General features: G+C 31.8%; 2 protein-coding genes across 3 annotated transcripts; one reads left to right on the top strand and one right to left on the bottom strand.

Moving 5' to 3' along the window:
• Positions 1 to 1694: 1694 nt before the first annotated feature.
• On the top strand, positions 1695 to 8175 carry LOC106126445 (UDP-N-acetylglucosamine--peptide N-acetylglucosaminyltransferase 110 kDa subunit). Of its 2 annotated transcripts, none has more exons than XM_013324122.1 (9): positions 1695 to 1821; positions 2727 to 3529; positions 4153 to 4547; positions 4717 to 5954; positions 6032 to 6323; positions 6489 to 6669; positions 6810 to 6914; positions 7428 to 7620; positions 7988 to 8175. In XM_013324122.1, exons 2-8 carry the CDS (start codon positions 3411 to 3413, stop codon positions 7582 to 7584), a joined length of 2487 nt encoding a protein of 828 aa, XP_013179576.1. In that variant the 5' UTR covers positions 1695 to 1821; positions 2727 to 3410; the 3' UTR covers positions 7585 to 7620; positions 7988 to 8175. The 2 variants fall into 2 exon arrangements, with proteins under 2 accessions (XP_013179576.1, XP_013179577.1); XM_013324123.1 differs by having other exon boundaries at positions 3285 to 3529.
• A 5553-nt stretch (positions 8176 to 13728) lies between these two features.
• rdl1 (GABA-gated chlorine channel alpha subunit) lies at positions 13729 to 22453 on the bottom strand. The gene is made up of 9 exons (XM_013323602.1): positions 22360 to 22453; positions 19668 to 19735; positions 17404 to 17630; positions 17236 to 17318; positions 15547 to 15684; positions 14897 to 15181; positions 14537 to 14712; positions 14332 to 14463; positions 13729 to 13996 (listed from the first exon to the last, which is right to left on the bottom strand). Exons 1-9 carry the CDS (start codon positions 22439 to 22441, stop codon positions 13832 to 13834), a joined length of 1356 nt encoding a protein of 451 aa, XP_013179056.1. The 5' UTR covers positions 22442 to 22453; the 3' UTR covers positions 13729 to 13831.
• Between the last annotated feature and the right edge of the window lie 600 nt (positions 22454 to 23053).

Raw genomic sequence — 23053 nt, forward strand, 5'->3', positions numbered from 1 at the left:
AGTATCCAATCTAGCAATATTGCTATTTGAGATTATTCCACGTAACACCTTATCTATGTCTTCTTGATTTATTTTATTTGCAAGAAAAATATCTTAGTTCTTACTAATATTATAAATGCGAATGTTTAGATGGAAATGTGGATGGATGGATGTTTGTTTGAAGGTATCTCCGGAACGGCTGAACGGATTTTGATGAAATTTTGCTCACATGTAAAGCATAGTCTGGAAGAAAATATAGGCAACTAATTATGCTTTTTTTAATTATACACGGTCAGAGTTGCGGTCGACAGCTAGTCTAAAATAATTTTAAAGTCTACGAGTATATTGTGTCCATCGTATGTCAATTAATTATAACGAATACGAAATAAATACAACCCTAAAGTACGAATAAAACTTCTGTTAACGTTTTATGTTGGACTTTTCGCTTTTATGGGCGGTTCATCGAAATGTAGGCGATAATAAATAATTAATCTCTGCATTCGTGTTTATTGCCCTGTCATGATTTATGTAATGTGTTTTGAAATTTTCTAAGCAACAATCGTAATACCATTTAATTTGCACATTACTTGTAAATATATTATTTATTAACACCACTAACTGTAGGTTTCTGAGACCAAGATAATTAGACAAATTGGGTTACCGTTGGTTTCTGAGATAAATATTTTTTTATAAAAAATATCGTCATCCTTGTAATTATCTATGACAAATCAACAACAGCGATAGCAGTGTTTTAAAAGAAGGTTTTGGTCTCAGAAATCTGCGGTAAGTAGTTGTTTCCTTTTATTTTTGGGAAGTAAGTGTTCCGTTGTTGTGTACAGTTTGAAGAATGTGACAGAACAGTGACGAAATACAAAACAGTGTCAAAATTGATTTACATAAAAGTGTCTAAATCGAAATATTTTCAGATACAACATTTTTAAATTATTTTTATTATTTATAGCAGTAAGATTAATAAGACAACAAACATATATGCTAGAGTCCTTGGCAATGCCTCTTGAATTTAATTATAGCTCGTAGCGTATCCGTCAAAATCGTATGAAAGTTGGCAAGTGACCGAATGGACGTTGTTTCAGCTATTGTTAAAATTAGTTACAAATAATGACCACCTGTTAAAATATTTTGGTAATCAAACAAAAGGAAGTTAATTTACAAGTAATCAAAAATTAATTATTTAGATGAAAAATATTAACATCTTGATTAAAGAAAAAATTGTCGTGGTGTCACCGGGAAATATGTACAAAGTATCCAAGAACTCGTTGGTAGCATGTAGTGGCTAGTCTGGTGGATATTTTTACTTGGTCTAGAATGGTCTGCCCTGAGGCAAGCCGAAGACAGGACGACGTGGAGGCAGCTGGTCGACACAGCCGTTAAAGCATATGAAGACAAGTACGACCGTCAGTAATGTAGAATACGAAGAAGAAGAAGATAATTAAAAAAAAAAGAAAAATATAAAACATAAAGCAAAAGAGTTCCGGAATATTGCTTAATAAGTTTTTCCGTCACTATATTTACTTCAAAGTATACAGCTTGCTCTGTTAAAATAAAATTCTGTTAGTACACGTGACTTTCACTGACGAATCATATTACTACCTCGTTTTCCTCAAAGGAAATGAAAGGGACAACGATATAAGTACCCACATGTATATTCGTTTCGGCAGTGGAAAGTATCGACATTATTCATCCGTGAACAAACGTAGATACAGTCAGCTGTAAAGCCGATTGTACCAAGATGTAAATAAAATTCATTTGTAACATCGATAAAACCGTTTATTGCGTCGTCATTGTGTTACAGTTTGACATTGATATGAACAAATTTAGCTGGTAAGTAAACATTATTGCGTTTATATCTTTTAGGATAAATTGAATTTTGGTTTAGATTTGAAATACGAAAAATAAACGACTCCTGCATCGATTAAAGTTGGTTAACGCATGTGTATGGAAAACATGGAAAAAGCGGTCACTGAATTCAATGACCGCATGCTCGTTTGTTGCCTTAAAATATAAAAAAAATATGAATGCTTCGGTCAAAAAAATAACAATAAAAAAAAAATTAAAAAGTTATGACTGTTCTTACTCTTAAAATGTATCTGAGTATACCGAAAACAAGAAACCGTCCCTGTTTTCATTAAGAATATATAGGTCAGTAGAACAGTTCTGGTATCCGCACTGACAAACGTTACTTAACATACTGGCCTTAGAAATAATGATGTTTGGTGACACGTGCTTTTTAAATAAAATCACGGTAGAATCGAACGTGCAGACTTTATGCAATCGCGCGAAGATATCGATAGTTAAATTAATTGAAATAAAATATGCATAATTTATTTATTATTAATCATTTATCAATTACGTTTATAATAAATCGTAAAGATCTGTTCAGTTTTTAACAATGTATAGTTGTCAAAATTACAAACATTTGAGTTCAATATTTTTATGATATTAATTACCTTGTTGTACTATGTAAAGAAAATTTGGCAACGTTCATACTGGCTTATTAAAAAAAATAATACACATTCAACATTTAAACTATATATGTAGGTAGGTATTTGTTCAATGAAAGTAAATCAAAGGGGATGATCCTTGGATTATTTAAAATAATTCAAAAAGCATATAATTTCATATAAAGTTTAAATCATAATGATTAATGAATAAATAACGAAATAGGTCATGTTATAAATTATTTAATATGTACAAAATAATTAATTAATGTGTAGCATGTAATGTAGGTGCGGCAGTCAGAGTATCGAAATGTTAGTGACGAGATCCAGCGGGGAAGCCGCAGTCGCGTCCAGCGCCCGTCCCGACGCCACGCCGCGTTGCGTCGATGCTATCCGAAAATCGATATTATCGTAACACCGACGTATACCATTTTATTGCCAAACGTAAACATTTTACGGCTGTTTAAAAAGTTTTACTGTGACGTTATTTTATACATCATTGTAATTCTCCGTATCCTTATTCTGATACGTATTAACAACATCTGTAACACTTTATTCTGTCGGGAAATACAGCGAGATTTTTACCAGCTGTTTCCATATGATATAAAACTTTGTACGTTAAAAGTTTACAATGAATTTAAAACTACAAGTGTTGAGAATTAATGGTAGCGATATCTAAAAACATGAGAAGTAATATTGTTAATATTTTACAAATGCAAAGACATTTCCGTCGCAAGAGTTAAATGTCCGTTGCGTGTAGCGTCCAGCTCTTTAATAAATTGCGTAAAATATGCTTCAGATGTGAGTTTAGTATAAACAGACTAGTGAAGGTCGTGGTTTGCGTAGACGACGCGCCGGGGAAGTTGGCAAGCGAGGCGCGCGCGTCTCTCGTGACGCGGCGACTTTTCCGCGAGCCCTGCGCGTCCGCCGCTCTCAGTCACCACTGGCAACGCTCGAGGATATGCCCGTGTTATGGATTACCAATGCGTCGTCGTCTACACCGTTATCAACATTGCACCGCCGCGTATCACATCGCAAGCGGCCGATCTATCCAATGGATGCATCGCTTGGTTCAAAAATAAGCTTAAAAGGTTAGTTTAAATTGTTTTAAAGAATCAAGTTTTACGATAACACTAAAATTTATTATAAACAATTTGTTTGATCATGGTTTTCTAATTATTATACATTTATTGAAATTTTTATATCAACTATTGAGTTCAGAACTTGAAAATGGACAGATACAAGTCTATCATTCCTTAAAGCTCAGAAACTGAAATATTTTTTAATAGGAAATTGATTTGAATAAACAGTAAAAGGCTTTAAAACTCTCCAAGCGAAGAGCATTAGACAAGAAGTTCAAGACGGGCCACTTAGTTGAAGTGTCCAAGGCTTTTTAAAAATGAAATTCATAAATATCGATAATGTTCTTTAAAAGTATTTTAATACACTCGTATATTTATAAATAGTTGTTACATTTTTATCTAAAACAAAATAGTAAAAAAGGTCACATAAATAACTACGTCAAAAGGACCTTTGATATGAAGCCAGATTAAGAAACTTGCGTGCCTTATTATAAAGGTAATAAAAAGCCGCGTTGTTAAAATAACATTTTTTTCTTTTTAAAATGAAGTATTTTAAGCCAATTGTCTAGGACTAATTATTTTGGCGATAGTTTTTAGATGGGTTTAATAATCTGTTTCTTTTTGGTTTTCAGAGCAGTCGCAGTATATCTCGAATCGCTTAAACTAACGCCAGGTAATGGATTTGTACACGGGACTTTAGCTTGTGTCTATTATAAACAAGGGCTTATAGACCTGGCAATAGATACGTACAAGCGAGCTATAGAGCTTCAACCTAATTTTCCTGATGCCTATTGTAATCTTGCTAATGCACTTAAAGAGAAAGGTCTTGTCTCTGAGGCGGAAGATTGTTACAATGCAGCTTTGCGTTTATGTCCATCGCATGTTGATACATTGAATAATCTTGGCAATGTTAAAAGGGAACAAGGAAAAATTGAAGAGGCAACCATTTTATATATGAAAGCATTAGAAGTTTTTCCTAATTTCGCTGCCACGCACAGCAATTTGGCATCCTTGTTACAACAACAAGGTCAGTTTTTTAAATAACAAGCTAACACTGATGAACTTTCAAATACGTAAATTTTGTAGATCCCATTTCCATTTGTTATGTCATATCTAATTGAACCAGATTAATTTTCTTTTGATATTTAAGTTATATGGTAGTTTGATATAAAATTAATAAATATTAACCATTTCAGGTAAACTACATGAGGCCTTAATGCATTATAGGCAAGCTATTAACATACAACCGAAATTTGCTGATGCATATAGTAATATGGGAAACACTTTAAGAGAACTACAAGACATCAGAGGTGCTTTAGTATGTTTCAAAAAAGCAATTGAACTCAATCCCACATTTGCTGATGCACATTGCAATTTAGGAAGCATTTTAAAAGATATGGGTAAAATATCGGAAGCTATTGCATGCTACGAAAATGCTTTAAAAATAAAGCCGGATTTTCCTGATGCCTATTGTAACTTAGCGCATTGTTTTCAATTAATATGCATTTGCGATTGCTACGATGAACGAATGAAAAACATAATAGCAATTGTGGAACAGCAATTACTTTCAGAAAAACTACCATCGATTCATCCTCACCATTCCATTTTATATCCATTATCAAACAAAGCAAGAAAAGCAATTGCAGAAAGGCATGCTAATTTGTATACAGAGAAAGTAAATATGGTTAATAATCCTACTTTTACATATAATATATTAAACGATGATCGAATACGTATCGGTTACGTAAGTAGCGATTTCGGAAACCATCCTACATCTCACCTGATGCAATCTATACCAGGACTGCATGACCAATCTAAGTTCGAAATATTTTGCTATGCTTTAAATCCAGATGATGGTACAACATTCCGTAGAAAAATAGTTCGAGAATCAGAACATTTTGTTGATTTGTCTCAAATAACGTGCAACGTGGAAGCAGCAAAGAAAATCAACGAGGACAATATACACATTTTAATTAATATGAATGGTTATACAAAGGGAGCAAGAAACGAAATTTTTGCTTTAAAACCAGCACCGATACAAGTTATGTGGCTAGGATATCCTGGAACTAGTGGCGCAGATTATATGAACTATATTATAACTGACGAAACGTCTTGTCCCATATCAGCTGTTAATGATTTTAGCGAGAAATTCGCTTACATGCCCCATACTTACTTTATCGGTGATCATAAGCAAATGTTTCCGCATTTAATAAAACAATATAAAATAAGAATTACTGATGATGAAATGACTGATGATAATAGAACAATAATAAATGTACCAGAGAATGTGAACGTCAATCAAATGTTTTTGGTAAGTGAAGAGAAACAATGTATTAAATACGAGAATTTAAAACCAATAAATATAGTTGAAAATATATTATACATTCCGAGACAAGTATCCGAAATAATATTAAATCCCACATTAGATAAGATGGTACGTTCGTTGATAATAATTTATATGGTGATGGCTTAAATATTCTAAATCGAGTTTAATCTAATCTTTTCTTTCAGATTGATATAAATGGAAAAAATATTTATAATGGTAAATTAATAAATACTGGTAATGAAAAGATGGGATCAGGACAGGAAGTTGTTGACAATATAATATTTACTTCAAGGAAGCATTATGGACTTCCGAGTGATGCGATAGTTTATTGTAATTTTAATCAGCTATATAAGACTGATCCCAAAATTTTGGAGACATGGGTTGAAATTTTAAAAATGGTGCCAAATAGTGTCCTCTGGCTTTTAAGCTTTCCACCTGCCGGTGAACCAAATATCTTAAGATATGTACAGAGCTTAGGTAAGAGTACTATAATTCTCCTTTTTGCTAGAAAAAAAATAACAGTGACCAGCATGTCTTATTCAATCTGAAAACTTGCACTAAAATCTATAATTTCTGCCTACATCTTAGAATTATGGGGATGCATATACGTTTTATTTAATAATCTACTTCTTATTTTTATAGGGTTATCACCCACACGTGTGATATTTTCTAAAATAGCATGTAAGGAAGAACATGTTCGGAGGGGTCAATTGGCTGATGTCTGTTTAGACACACCTTTGTGTAATGGACACACTACAGCTATGGATATTCTGTGGGCGGGTACACCAATAGTTACACTTCCTGGGGTGACGTTAGCATCAAGGTATGATTTTCATACTTTCAGTAACATTAGCTTAAAATAAATTTAAATGTTAGTAGATGATACTGGTCTTTGTTTTTTCTCATCTCCACTATTAATATGTAGCCTGTAAACCTAATTATTTAACAAGGCGTTTGTTATAGAGTTGCTGCATCTCTGTTAAAAACCCTTAATTGTCCTGAACTAATTGCTAAAGACAGGAGCAATTACGTGAATATTGCAGTCGAACTTGGCAGAAATAAAGATTAGTAAGTATCTGAATTTAGTTGTTCATTTCTAAATTATTGATAATACTACTGTAACTGTGTAGCGATTTCTACATTATTTAAACGTTTCATTGCTTTGCTGCGTTATTCTTTTTGTTTCAAATTTATTTTTTGTGTTTATTTAGTATCATTAATTACATAACTATCATTAAATGCTGTGCAATTATATGTAATATATCAGTGTTTTTGTATATAAGTCGAAGAGTTAGTTAATAAAATTATATTACCACGCTGCGGAATAATTTGATTTCTTTTTACCACATATCCACTATTATTTTACGACAGGCAATTTTGTTTTTTGTTTTTGTTAATGAAACCATATTTTATGTTAATCTAAGAGAATACTTCGGGAAACTTTGGATACGAAAACTCAATCTGCGGATACCCTTTCTTTTCAGATATGTTTCCATTTTGCGAATTTTATGTATATTTTATTACTTTTTGTCGCCATGTTCTTATTTATTGTGACTGACTAATTTATGTATATTTTTTTAGTCTCAGATATGTTCGGGCGAAGGTTGCGGAATCTCGTTTACATAGCACTTTATTTGATTGTAAATATTATGCAAGTGGATTGGAATCATTGTATATCAAAATGTGGGAGTTGTATAAAAGTGGAAAAAATGCCATTAATTTGAAAGCATTCCAATAAAAATTGACAGCGGACTTGCGCATGCATAAAACTAAGGTGAGAATAATATTATCAACTTTTTTATTTTTATGTAAGATTTTATATTATTACTAGTTGTCGCCCGCAACTCCATCCGCGCGTAATTAAAGGAGCTTGAGTAGCCTATGTGTTCTTCCAGACTATGTACATCTGTGCCAAATTTCGTCAACATCCACCTATCCATCCAATATTATCCTATCCAAAAATATTAGTATGATTATGATAAACCCGACAACTAAAATGTCGAATCCGATACTTGGATTAAAAATCGGAGGATTATTTTTTTACATTAGTAAAACTAATAGCATTTTCCGTCGCAATACTGAGTTTGGGTATTGGTAAGTGGTAATGTGTTTTTTATTATTTATTTTACTATTTGTTACAGATCTGGATTTCATCAGGGTTATAACATACAAGTATACTGGCCATTTTAGTGACTCGCCGTCCAGAAACGTCCATTAAAATAGAAAACATACGTTTTCACTTGGGTAATGAATCCATTAAAATGTAATAATGAAATTCAAACAATAAATGTAACTTATAATTAAAATTTTACTTATTATATTTGTGATGTCGTTTATGTGCACTTATTTATATTGTAATTAAAACCATGGGGTTTTTTATTGAAATAAATAACACTTCCTGAAAAATGGCTTTATTTTTTCCTTCGAAACTTTACATTTTAATTATCATTCATAAGTATACAGATAAATAACTATAGTGTAGCTGACTGTAATAAAATATAAAACTCATTTATATTTTTTCATAAACGTACCTATGATTTGAGATATTAAGAGCTAAAGCAAAACAAGAAAATTGCTTAAATAAATTTATCTTATTAAAGACGCACATATCCTTCATGGAAGTATGGAAATTATGTACAGTATTATACAAAGAAATTATTTTAAACCATACAAATATTAATATATTAAAATACTACGTAGTAAAGAACTTACTTTTAGTGTAGATTTAATAAAATATTTTAAAATTAAAACATACTTTGTTCAGTGTTTATTAGCCTAACGTATAATTAAATTTTAAATCGATTTTGTAGTTTCCTTGATAGATATGTGCGTGAACGTGAGTTTTTATTTCCGAAACATTAATACAGTGTACAATAATTCTTCACATTGTCCTTGATAAACTGGAATTATTTTCTGTATGTATGTTTCGTAAGTGGAAACACACGGTGATAATTAGCATAAAAACAGCAGTCGCTCGTCTTTTGAATTAACAACAAAGGTGCACAATTGCTGTGCGAATATTTAATTTAAATCTTAAAGAGGTGAGTAATATAATCAGATAGAATAATTTAAAAGAAAGCATCCATCACTTTATATTTTCAAATCTCGTCAATCCCGGTATTTGTATATTTTGTTACTTTTTGGAGCATCGTTGTATTCCGCCTATTTATCTATAACATACTACTCTTATAATATGACCGTACCTTAAATGTGTAACCAAAATACACACTATTCTAAATTATTCTAAATATCAATTTTCTTGGTGTTTATCGTAAAATGAGGTAATGATTTCATTTTAATAATATATATATGTATATATATTATCTTTTAACAATGTTTAACAAACAGTTATGACACTGTAACATATATAAAAATGTAACATACATAACCATTAACTTTATTCACGTAATTACACGTTAATGACAAAAAAACAAAAAAAAACAACGAGGATTACGAACTTTTAAAGGAAATTAATTTAGAAATTTTTAATTGTTGAACTAATAAATGCATTTAATAATAAATTAAATAACTGAAAGCCGTGAAAAAATGTAACGTATTATTTTTATCTATCTGTAACTAGCTTTTACTCTTTGTGCTTGTTAATTTATCTAGAAATCTATAACTTTTTCTAAGTTTGTAACAATACTTTCGATTTAAAAGTACTATACAATAATTGAGCCTTTTATTTAGAATAGACTTTGTTTATGAAGAGGTGAAGCCTAAAAATGATGCGCGACTTTAATGTAAAATCATATAAATTATTAAAATTTAATGTGGAAAACTTAAGTATGTTATAATTTAAAAAAAATTAAAATCAATCGCAATTATTAAAACATTAATAATATCTAATAATGGCGGATTAAAAAAATTAATAATGCATGCTCATGATACCCAGGAGTATTATCACAATTTATCCATATTATTATTCGTAACATTTTTTTTTTATAATAATGGTCGTAATTATTGCTAAATGCTTTTATGTGTAGATTAACAATACAAAAACCGATTTTAACTATAAGGCATTATTTAGAATATCTGAAAATTGATTTATCGCTTCTATTGATACTTTAACAATTAACATATTTATTCTATTGTTCCTATTTCTATTTCAATCTAAATCGTCTATATTTTTTAGGTTCATAAATGTCGGTTAAAATGTATAAAAAATTTTCATTATGTTATCAACATTGTCTAAACTATCAGTGTACCAAATTAGTGTCAAGTAAATCCTTGAGTCTTTTGTATTAATCTTATTATTTTATACTCGACATTCAATAATAAACCAACAAATACAACATCTATAAAATCAACTACAAACGTTAAAAATTTTCAAAGCATGGTAAATATTCTTGATAAAATATTGCTACTAAATATATAATTTATAATAATTTCAAATCGTGTATAATTTTGTTCTTTGCAACAGTTATAACTTCATTATTTTAATGGAACTCATAATTATTAATAACAATGACATCACAACAAAATCGTTAAAAAATAATATTACATTTCATTGTAATAATATGATTTATGACGATTTAATGAATATTATTTTGTTGTTGTTGTTTTTGTTATTCCTTACATTCTATTAAATTGCTATGAATTATTTGTAAGTTTCATTATTAAGTCCATTTCCTGAGGAGTGTAATCTAATAAATATACAATCTTACTTTGTCTAATAAAAACTTTCTAGCGTTTCTTACAAATAATATAACCAATAAACACCATTAAATTATAGTCAAAGAAAAACTATAATTTAATATATCCTTATATTTAAGTAGATCACTCCTCAGTTCTTGTTATATCCTCTAAGATAAATGGAATTCTAAATTTAACCTTTTAAAAACTATATATAAAATTAGATTATTCGTGAACATTATTCCAACTTAGTAGATTTAAGGCATCTCCTCGAAAATGATTTTTTTTTTATGATTTTATTTATATAATAATTTGTCTTTTTTATTAACATTAAATGCACAAAATAAGATCACTTTGACCTCACGATTATAGTAGATATTGCATTTTATATATATTTTTGTAATTTTCATATTGCTTTTGGAAACATTGGTGTATACTTAGGCTTTAATTTAATTGGCGAATTTTATCCTAATCACATTAAAAAAGGAAATTACACAAAAAAAATGGAAGGTAATAATTATTGTTGTAAATACTTTTACATATAAACGTGTTAACTAAATACATTCAATATAGGATATACTTGAAAATAAAGAACACATAATTTTAATATATAATAAATATACATTAAAAAATTATTCTTTTTTAATGTGCACATAATATAATAATATAAATAATTTTTAATCTTACATCTATTTGTTTCGCACTTAGTTACTAATCACTAAACAATTATTTTAGAATTTCGTTTCGGAGACACGAATCTGAGGCTGCGTCTTAATATATCTACTTTGAATTGCTACCGGCGAACCTTATTTAAATCTTAATATTAATTTCTTAATAAATAATTTAGAATATTTTTTAATGAATTGCTTTAGTTGTTAAAAGTGAGAACACTTAATATATAGTGCGAATATCATATCAGGATTAAAATAATTTATAAAATTCATTGTCAATGTAATTCTATCATTTACATTTCTAAATTTTTTTTTGGAATGCACTTTGAAAAGAGTCTAAAATATAATAATAAATCGTATTCATATTTATTTAAAGCATATTTTGAGATTTTATTAGCGAAAGCTTTTCATGGGTTAATATAAGATCAAACTTAAAGAATGCCTTTACAGATAATTCAACTCATATTGGTTTTTTGTCCTTCGTGCCTTTTTATTTGGGTCACATACTGCATTGTCTGACAAACGCCAGCACCACATACCAAGATGAGTTAAACTATCTTCACAATACTTATTTAACAATCCATAACATTGACTTTAACAATTCATAACGCTTAAACTTGTCGTAACGTTATTCTCTTATAAAATCGGTATCGATATAACGATATATAGGTGTCCGTCAGTTCTCTTTCAGTATCTAAATTATATCTAAAATTGTACTACAATCTCAAGTTTCGGCTTCTTATTTCTTATTAAGCTTCACTAATTTAAATGTGTATACTTCATTTAATATTTATTGTAAAATTTCTAATAACCACAACGATATTTCTAGCACTATCTTTGGTGTTCAATGGAATGGCAGTGTATTATTTACTAATTAGTATTGTCCCAACAAATAACTGACTTAAATCTTGATATAATTGAATTTTACGAAACCCACATTAATAAAGAACTGTCGTAGCTGATGACAGGAGCGCTGCACATCAGATAATGAGGGTATGTGCTGTTAAAATGGGAAAGTTAATTCCCCCTCTCATATACATGGAGGTGATTCCATATAGCATAAGAATTTATAGAATTAACTTCCCATTCTAACAGCATTTTTACAGTTCCAATGCTCAATAGATTGCACACTACAAGAGCTTCGTAAAATACACTAGCTAGCAAAACAAGCTAATTCGTCTAGTTTTACTTATTTAGATCAAGCGTTGCATTGGCTACTGTGCGATTCTAATTTAATATAAACAAACGCAATGTTTGAAGAGAGAAATGCTAATAAATAAGTATACTGTAAATAATTACACTAATACAGTAAATTCTAAATAGCAGCTGTTGCTTCTACATGTTATATGTTGATAGTTTCATATTATGAGTTGTCTTATTCTAAAACTACAAACTAAATTTTCAGTTGTATTTACAAATCTCTCAGTCGGATGATTCTATAGAAGTGTTTATACTTCTTTCAAATTTAATTCAAGCTATGTTTATATTTCTATCACTTCTCTCATTTGTATCGTGTTTAAAAGTTAACAAACGAGTTTACATTGCGTGTTTTTAACTATACTTTTTTAGTAATATTATTATTTTGTTACGTGAAAAATCCTTGTACATTCAGCTTCTTGAAATGTAAGAATAATTGCAAAGAATATTTTGAGGTACTACTTTATAGATAAAGAATATAGTAAATTGAAATCTACATTGTATACAAAGAGTAATATTAAAATGAATACATTTAAAAGGGCCAAATACATGTGTACTTAAAATGCATACATTCTTTACAAAAAAAAATAATATTCATTCGCATTTTTTGATGATTTTCAAAACTTCAATTTTGTTGCATGCATAATTCCGAATAATGTAACGTTTAATTTTCACACTATTACGATGACTATTAAATTATAATGAAGAGATCTATGGAGATGTGTATTTATAAATGCCCATTATTATTAAAATATAATAACTAATGATAATTCTAAAATAATAAACATATTATTATTTTTTAATGTTAAAATAGAAAAATATTGTATTAAAATTAAATCAATTCACATGCATTTATTGTTTTTAAGCATGATTAACAGCTTAATGGAAACGTATTTACGGAAACAATTTTATGTCAGAAAGCTATTAAAAATGTTACAAAAATACAAATAATTTGTTTCTAATCAAAATAAATTCCTAAGATTATATTACAATGTGAAAAATTGCAAACAATAAACAATCGGCGAACTTCAAGATATAGTGAATAGAAAACTAACTAACTCTAATTGTTCAAGCAGAAACAGTTGAGCATCAGATTTATGTTACAATTTTTGGTACTTCCACTTATTTTGCCATAAAATTTATATTAATTTGAAACTATAGTATCCAATCAACATTATTGCATATATTTTGCCTTTTTATCCACACTTTCCTCATTGGGAAAATAACTACAAGAGAAAAGGATTGCATTTAAGTCTTTTGTTCATCATTTATCGGATGAAATTCGGAAAACTTTTACTTCATATCAATCTTCTATACGGAACTTTACACACGCAAAGTACCAAAACGTAATTTTAGGCGTTGATAATGACTCATGAAAATTTAATAATTTGACTAAAATATTAGTCTTAAATCGGAAAAATAGTTTCAGATTAATATATTAATAAGATAGTTGGCAAAATAAGTGGATATAATATTCCCCCTCTATTTATCCTCTTCCAGAAGAACCAAGTCGTCAGCCACGACGTCTGACACGTGCAGGTAAATGATCCAATACATAAGATTAAAGCAAACGAAACAAACTGGGAACACGATGCGAGAGTATTTGTCGATGTCTGAAGGTGTCATTCCCAGTAGTTTGCTTATATCCTGGAATAAAATAAGTAAAATGTTATCCCCTTATTACTAAAATTATCGTCGCAGACATCTGTATTTATTATATAATAACAACATTACCTTATTAATAATATAATAATGTAATAAACAAAGATATAAATACGCTATCGCTAAACTTAAACCTTATAGATTATTAATGAATAATTAATAATAAAAATGAATAATGAATAAAATAATAATAAAGTAAGTAATTATAACACTCAAATTTTGGAGCACGATTAGAAATGCGCGCGCAGAGCTCATAAGTGCATATTTTTCGCTGGCATAAATTTTTCGCTTAGAATTACAATTGTAATAAAGTTTTCTACCTTGCCAGGGTGAAGAATATGCGGCGGCGGTCCTGGATTGTCCTCTTCGTTAGTTCTACCTCCGTTGATTGTATTCTCCAATGTACCGCCTTTCGAGTGGACTTTGGGATCATGAACTTTAAAACGAACCTCCTGAAATATTTCATCAAATGTTTTGTACGAACAATATGTAGTTTATCTTATTATAAATTATCAAAATACTTACCGATGGCCGTCCCGGAGGACATCTACTCATTGTACCAATTTTAGATAGTGTATGGGTATCCGATACTGGTGGACAGTCAACTGGTAATTTTTTCTCTGAAGCAATTTTTTGTATTGCAACAAATCTTTGTTTTCTCATTTGTATTCTTTTTGCCATGTACCCCACGGTTGCGTATTCTGTAAAGAATGAGATTGTCGTATAAAAGATCATCTATAACAAAAAAAACTTGATTTAAAAAGTAAAAAGTGCCACAGATAATTTCGCTTTGCAAGAAATAATGTCTGATTATAAGTCGCATTGGCAATTAAATATATCATTAGTTTCGCTTTGCAATTTCATAATCACTAAATAATATATTACCTAATAAACTTGCGAAGACCATGACGAAACACGTTCCCAGATATACATCGATTGACTTGACGTAAGAGATTTTCGGCAGAGCGGCGTTTGTTGAGGACATAAGCGTAGTCATTGTCAAAACGGTGGTCACACCTAAAGCTACTCTCGCAGGAGTCGCATTACGATTCAACCAAAACGATACCCAAGATATGATAACTATCAAACCAGATGGAATATAGATTTGAATAAGATAATAGCCCATTGATCGTACGAATTGTATTTCACAAGCTAATCTTGAGTAATTTCCTGTAACATATTTACATTGTTAAAATGTTCATTCACAATAATAATAATAATAACACATAGGATAAAAAACACACTTCGGAGTACAAAAAGCATAGAACGTTTCAACAAATATATTTTTATTTTCTTATAAATTTTACTTCTATTTACGTACGTTACATAGTACTATGTTAAATTTAAAGTGGTTGGGGTATATAACCTAGTACTTAAATTGATTTTACACACCATTCAGTGTTTTGTGCAAAAGTACAAAAGCAGGATGTGAAAAGAATAGTGACTGTTTCTGTCCAGTGTTTCACGTAATATTATTCTCAACAAGTAATATTAATCTCTCGTCGTGGTAATTAAATCCCCCTTAATTACAATACCTGTTGTAAGTGATATCTCCATTGCTCGCTGTCGATGGCCGAGCACCTTGAATTGCGGCAGCGACACCTCATTTGAAACACCCACAGAGTTGGGCCCCTCGTTCCATTTGTATCGGATGTCTCGCATGGTGTAGCCGACTGTGCGCAGCGGACATATAAATAAAATACCCCAGGCCCATCGCAATGGGTTTTGTAACTCGAGTCGTCATTCGGTCGGGGTTTGTCTATATAATCGCGGAGATCGCTTATCGCGCTTTTTTGTGCGATTTTTGTATTGTGTTTTAGCGTGTGTGCTAGTGCCGCGGTATCTACCATCCGCACACGGGCTGAGGGAGACGGGGTCGGTGGCGGAGCAACAGATGGATTGTGCTAGGACGGCGGGCTATGCGATTCGTTACCTGTGGTGAGAGTTACAACCGTAGCTCGCTGCCGATGACCGAGTACACGGAACTGTGGTAGTTGTACTTCATTACTCATGCCGACGCTCGATAGGCCGTCTTTCCAATGGTATCGAATATCTCTCATTGTGTACCCGACTCCGGAGACATGCCAAACACACAAAACGCTATCACTTACGCTGAGAAGCACCGCGCATCCCGCGCTCGCGCTGCCGCGTCCCTCGCGAGAGTCGCGGGCGAGATAAACGAGCGGAATCGAGGTCCGGCCAAATATTGGCCGTACATCTCGGGTCAGCTCGTAGTGGATGATAGAAAAATATAAATCTACTTAGTCTACCTACTGAAATAAGGAAAGAGAAACGCGAAATTAAAATAAAAGTTTATATTTTAATATTAGATAAGTTCTATATATTTACCTAAAGTAAATAGATTGTATAGGAAAGTTGTTACAAACATTAAAAATCTACATGCAAGTGCAATTGATAAGTATGCTGTGAGGAGCGAAGCAGCGGTAGTAATGCGGGATGAGTGGGTGTGGGTGGGCACAGGCGGCGCGCCAGCGCCAGCGGCAGCCGCCAAGCCCGCGGGCGCCGCCGTACCCCGCCTCCGTCGGCCCGCTCAGCTATCACAGCATCGATGTCTCACAATCCTTTCTTTAGCTTTATGCTCGTGAGGACAAAGGCTTACTATTTTACGAGTCTGCCTTCTGCGGGTGCTGTATGCGAGAAGGAGACGTTCCAACTTATGACAACACGAGGGGAACCACAGCATGTGTCGGCCATTAAATTGTACGTATGTGCTCACAGGTTATCCCTGAGTAGCATCTGTGATACAAACAGGTGATCACAACACAATATCATTAAGCCTAGTGATAAGTTGCATTGTGATAGTAATCAAATCAATGGTTGCTTTGAGTGAGCACACATAATATACATACATATTAAAATATTGTTCTTTATTTTTCTATCATCGTTATATTATTAAGGTATATATTACTATTATAATATTAGACTATAATTAACGGATACTGCTTGGTCTATTGTCTAAAACAATTAAACTCTTGCACAATAATATATTAATATAAGTAAGACATATAAAGCTGTAAGTGCTTTTGGTAAATATTTCTCCGATAACTTCAAATAGCACACAAATTTATAAAATAGATGTAGACAAATTACGTAATATAATATAATATAATTGTTATTAATAGTGAATAAAATTGACTTCAATTTACTTGAAAATATAACAATTAAATTTATTTTCCCATTGAAACCTATATGAAGATACTTACAACTCTCGATTTCTATATGACATAATTGTCGATCCATTGGAAAGTACTGGAGATTCATTGGACATGAAGCTGTGATTGTTAACCTGAAATATGTCATAATAATATCAATTTCCAATTAATAAGGACACAATAAACCTATGAAATACTTCAGCATACTTTTAATTTTACCTTATACTTCTCGTAATAGAACCAGAGTGATGGATACGAATAAATTCATTACTAGTCGTTGCTATGTGAAAGTAAGATTGTTTTTCATTTACAAAGAACGTGTCAGGTACCCAAATATTCTTAATAAATTCAGAGCCCACTGATAAAGTTTCTACTCCGGGCCTTTTCTTGTAAGCTAATCGTGGATCTGTCCAAAATTGTCTGAAGTAAAAATCCAATGTGAAGTCCTGGGAAAGAAAGTCATACTTTAAAGTTGGGATTTTTTTCTTCGTTTTTTTTGGATTATGTTCAAATTCCTTCGACTATTGAAATCAGAAGTTCGACTCGATTATAATAAGTTCAACGATTACTTTTAATTCAGAGAATAAAAACTATTAACTATAAAATTACATGACGTCAACATCTAACATCGGCATGCTTCTTTTTTAATCAGATCAATCAATTACGTTAAATTTAGCTTCAGCAATATCTCGTATAATACCTAAGACCTGATGTTTTGGATCTTGAGACATTTTTTTTTTTCGTTTATTAGAAACAATTATGATGATATAAAACACAGTACTACATTCAATAGATTTAAACAGTAAGCGTGAAGTAGTTAAAAATGTGCATAGTGTGTTGTATGGCGATCTAATAAACACATGTGAATTCTATTCATGATCGGGAAGTTATGTGCTTCGGTGTTAGGTTAGGACAATGTGAGCGGGCGACAGTACAGGTGGGCACCCACGGCTCGACTCGACAGGCGGACCTCACCTACATAAAGCGGTAAGCAGGTACGGATATTGCTTGCCCGAACAATGTTTGGATCAAGTTTGTGGATTATGATTGCGACCCGATCGCAATTTTGCGACTTGCGAATTCAACAATTATTATCCTCATGGGTTATGGGTCACGTCTCATTGTGACCTTCCCAACCTCGATTTGGTTTCCACTTCGGGGTCCTTCACCCAAACGTCTAGTAGCTCACACAGAACCCACTTTGGAAAACCGGATTTTTTATCTCGCCAGGAAATTTAAGGGATTGTAATTTTATCAGAGTTGACACATCGCACCAATTATAAACACGGCTTAACTCACCTATATTTCGTTATAGATATCGACTAGTTACAGATTCGGTGGTTTATCTTCAACTTGGATTCACTCACCCTGAAGAAAGTCAACTTGTCTGAAACTAGTTGATACCTAGACCCAAATAGAGGTGAGTAAAGGTGTGTGATCTATAATTTGTACATTAGAATGTCTCACGAAAGTTTTAATAAATTAAAATAATAATAATAATGTGATAGTAATATTGAAACCGGTGTTCCAAGTTACTGGAGAGAATAGAAATTTGGCAATGTTAATAGGTACACAAATACGTACAAACACAACAAACTACAAATGATTCACAATAAAAAGAACAGTCTTCGCAAATCCATAGATTTATATATGTATTCACTGTTCATAGTTCTTTTCGTAATTACTTGTACTTATTTATTTAAATGAAAATAATTATTGTGATTTTCCATGGAAAAGTAAAATAAAAACGACTCTGGGAAGCAACGAAACCCCGTGGCGTATCTTTGGACTTACGAGAACTGCTAAACACACAAGAAACTTTAAGATTTAACTTATTGCAATTCTTATTATGAACTAAAAAAAATTTTGACGAACTAAAGACATTGAGTGAATAAACTAAAAGTCATAATAAGAAGGCAATTGGGCGGACGACAATAGGGCGTTTTGCTCCACCAAACGCGGACATGCTCGCAGCCTCGTGTCTGGGGCTGCTCGGTCGCGGCGGCGCCGGCGGCGGCGGCGAGCGGCGGACACCGCAGCGACCGAGACAAGCGTGAGCTGACAGTGGCGAGTACCATGAGCACTTCGGAGACGGAGCTGATAGAGAGCACATACATGGTGACGCCCACCTCCACTGGCGGACCTGCAATCAAGCCCAATTGTGAGTCGCGCACGCGCCTCGCGCCGTGAAAACCAAACCTGAGGATGGTGACGTTACCCATCCCCGGAGGGCGAGTGAGGGGTCATGGGGGCGCGGAGTGCGTGCGGGCCGCGTAACACACTCACACATCCACGCAGATCGTGACGATGCGATCATCAGGTACGACTACATTGACGCATCGCATTGAGCCTATTACTAAAATTGCGATCGAACCGTGGACACGGGTGCTACAATGAACGGTAAAATGCTGGTGATTGCACTAAGGGACAAAATCTTGCTATGTATGCGTTGTGTCTTTGATATTGCTTTGAAAATAAGATACCATTTTCACTTCAGACAGAGAGCTGATGGAGAGCACGTACATCGTAACCCCTACTTCCACGGGTGGTCCTGAAAATGATATAACACATACACACAACATGGTGGATGTTATTTTTATTTGATGACTTCTCCACGAAGAACTGTCGAGCTTCAAAATGAAGTAATGTGTTCATTATAAATATATTCAGTCAAGGATCACACAGGATTTATTTATTGAAGAAAATATTAGGGTTGTAACGTTGAAAGAAATACTAAATCGTGATTTATAAAACATTTATAGTAAAATTTCGTTCATGTTAATATAAAATTCGAAAGTAATATGCATGGAAATATTAGCACACGCGTTGGTTGGTACTTATTACACTTTATGTGCAAACTTTACGAGTAATCAAAATTAAGAAAAGGAAAGGCTATCCGACACGATCCAATTTCGATGAGGTTCATAAAAAATAACCACTAAATAATTGTTCACTTTGGTAGTGAATTCAAAGTTGCTGACAAGTAAGTGCGAACGATTTAAGAAAAAAAATATAGTTTAAGGGTCTTCGGTATTGTAATAATTAATAATCATAGTATTATTTCTCTCTCATTGTAAGTCAATTTAAATAACACACCGTTACGTCCTTGCTTAAAAAATATGGAGGTGGATGTGGATGCGGAGGTAAGATTTTTCATGAAAGTTGCACACTTGCGGAGGTGGAGGCGTGATTTCGTTACAACCCTAGAAAATATGTTTCAAAACATTTCGTTTGTTTAGATACAACTATTAAATATAAAATTAAAGCAATTTCACTTCATCTTCGTCTTTAGAACACGGAGTAAAGTAAATTAATGGCGGCAAGTTACGACTTCATCCTCTTTATGGCTTTTATTTAATATTAAAAGCGAGATGAGATCAAAAAGGTACAATAGTTATTACTTGTATAACTTTATTGAATGATTAAATTTTACTGCATATATCTATATTTCTGTTCGTTAGTCTCGCTCAAACACGAGAACGGCTGATCAGATTTATCTTATCTTGGTGTTAAAATGTTCGTGGAGGTCTAGGAAAGGTTTAAAAGGTGAGAAGAATTCGAATAATTGCAGGGAAAACCCTTAAGGAACCTTTTTTAATCCCGCGTGGACGAAGTCGCGGGCGAAAGCTTGTTCTATATAAAGACGTAAGAAATAAAACAATATAAAGCTCCCACAAAAAATAGTCTGTTTTCTCAGTTTTACAAGGTATAGCTCTCCTGCTCTTTACGATCTATCTTTTATCTCTTTTACGTAACGGAATGTGCTTGTACGTGACGTGTTTTTACAATATAATTCTTGATTACAGTCTAGTAATCGAATCTTCTATGGCCTCGTAAGAAGATTCCTTTCCACATGTAAACTTTTCAACAAAATTATTAATGTTCCGTAGGTATATTTTGGCTTTCGCCTCTTTTTAATAGTATAAATTAACATTTTTGTTAATAATAAATTAAACTATACTTTGTAGTAGTATTTTAATTTATCAAGGAAAATTCTTAGCGTTAGTAGTTATGTCTAGTTCTTATCGCGAGAGCTGAAGTTTAACGTAGTTTTAACTAATAATGAGTGAAATAACTTATTTCACCTCGGGCTTCCCCATTTAACTCGCGTTCCTTTCAGTCTTTTTAACTTTGCACCTCGATGAAAGATCGTATAACGCTTCTAAAGAATCTTGCTGCAGGGCTATGAAATATTTAAAATGAAAAATTTTAACATACTTTATTAAAATTATTTTACACAAAAATATTTACAAAATATTTTCTCTCGTAAATATTTATATATTTGTTTAATATTTTGATTTGATTTCAAGCGGTATTTGGAAAACTAATATTTAGATATTACTCGTAATTAGTACGCATCAATATTTTTTATTTCACATTTTTAGGAATAACATTTTTATGGAATTGAACATTAAATAATTTATAATTTTTATGCAAAAAATAGACATTCTTATTTGAAATTGTAATTAAAAAAAATTCGAGAACGTTTTCGTGAATATGAAAAGGTTATAAAATATTAATAGGGTCGCGAACTAGAGGTAGGAACGTTGAAGTTCCCTTTTGCTGATGTAAAAATCATTATTATTTAAACACCGACGTCGACTGTTTCATACATTTTAAACACATTCAATGTTTATTTTAGCTTCATTGAGGATTAAAAACGATTATAATTAATAAGCTAACTCTATTATTTTTCGTAAACAATGGATAATTAACGGTGATGTATGTGGCTGATTTAATGGATTTAATTACCAGACATTAATTGGAAGTTGAATAATAAATTATTTTAAGGGTATGAATGATAACACACGTTATTATTCATTTTTAATTGTACTTCAACTTAAATCAATACTGTAACAATGTTATATACTTCTTACTGTTTACGATATAATTGGTTGGAAAATTGTCAATCAAAATTTTAATTCTAAATTTAAATTTAACTTTTCTTGATAACTTTGCTGACATATTCATTGTGAGCTCGTAGCTCTTTTGATATTCACTATTGGACGTAAGCCTTTGAAAAACGCTAGCATTGTAGAGATTAAGCTGAGCAACTATCGAAAACCGTTGAAAGCGTATTCATTTAACTGTTAGTACCTGCACATATTGCCACTAGAGTTTTGTGAAGATCGGCAGTGTTTTTATTAATAAATATTATAAAATTGATTCACTAACCTCCATAGTTTGGTCTTACTCTTTTATCATAACTTATACTAAATGAGTCCAAAATGGCCGATATATTGACGTCTCCGAACATGCCACCCCCGCCGGCGCCCCTGTAAAAACAAACATGATTAAGGCTATGAAAGAACACTTAAGTTGTAGGAAGTGGACAAAAGTGTTTAAGGAACTCACTGATATAAGAAATATTTATAATGAGTTTTATCAATCTTTTTCTTTATTGTTAACTTAGGATTAAATGTCGTCAATCTGCCCTTTTCCCTACGGAATGACAGCCCAGTACAAACAACACTCCTTACAATCTGGATAGATTAGTATGGATAAACTATAATAAAAATATTACTAAATATGGATATATTTTCTTCGGTCTTTCTCTATATTTGTCATAAATATCACCTTTGTAGTAATGAATAAAAATATTTGTTTTATTCTAATTATTAAAAGAAAATAAAATGTCGGGAAATATGTAAACTTCTCTGAATTAGAATAGAGCACAAAAGCTGCAACAATATTGAAGACTTTGCTCGTTACGGTTGCAGTGCTTTTCGTTATTCTCATTAGTTAGAGATCTGAGAATTACAACACGAACATTTTGAATTCCGACAACTAACGCGCTTGAATAAGATATTGTTTGAGCAACGCTTACCAATTTTAGTACTCTGGCCACTTACAATTGTTAAATTTTAAC

This window comes from Papilio xuthus, unplaced genomic scaffold (genome assembly GCF_000836235.2).
Source record: "Papilio xuthus unplaced genomic scaffold, Pxut_1.1 DF825017.1, whole genome shotgun sequence".
In the NCBI taxonomy this organism is placed as follows: domain Eukaryota; kingdom Metazoa; phylum Arthropoda; class Insecta; order Lepidoptera; family Papilionidae; genus Papilio; species Papilio xuthus.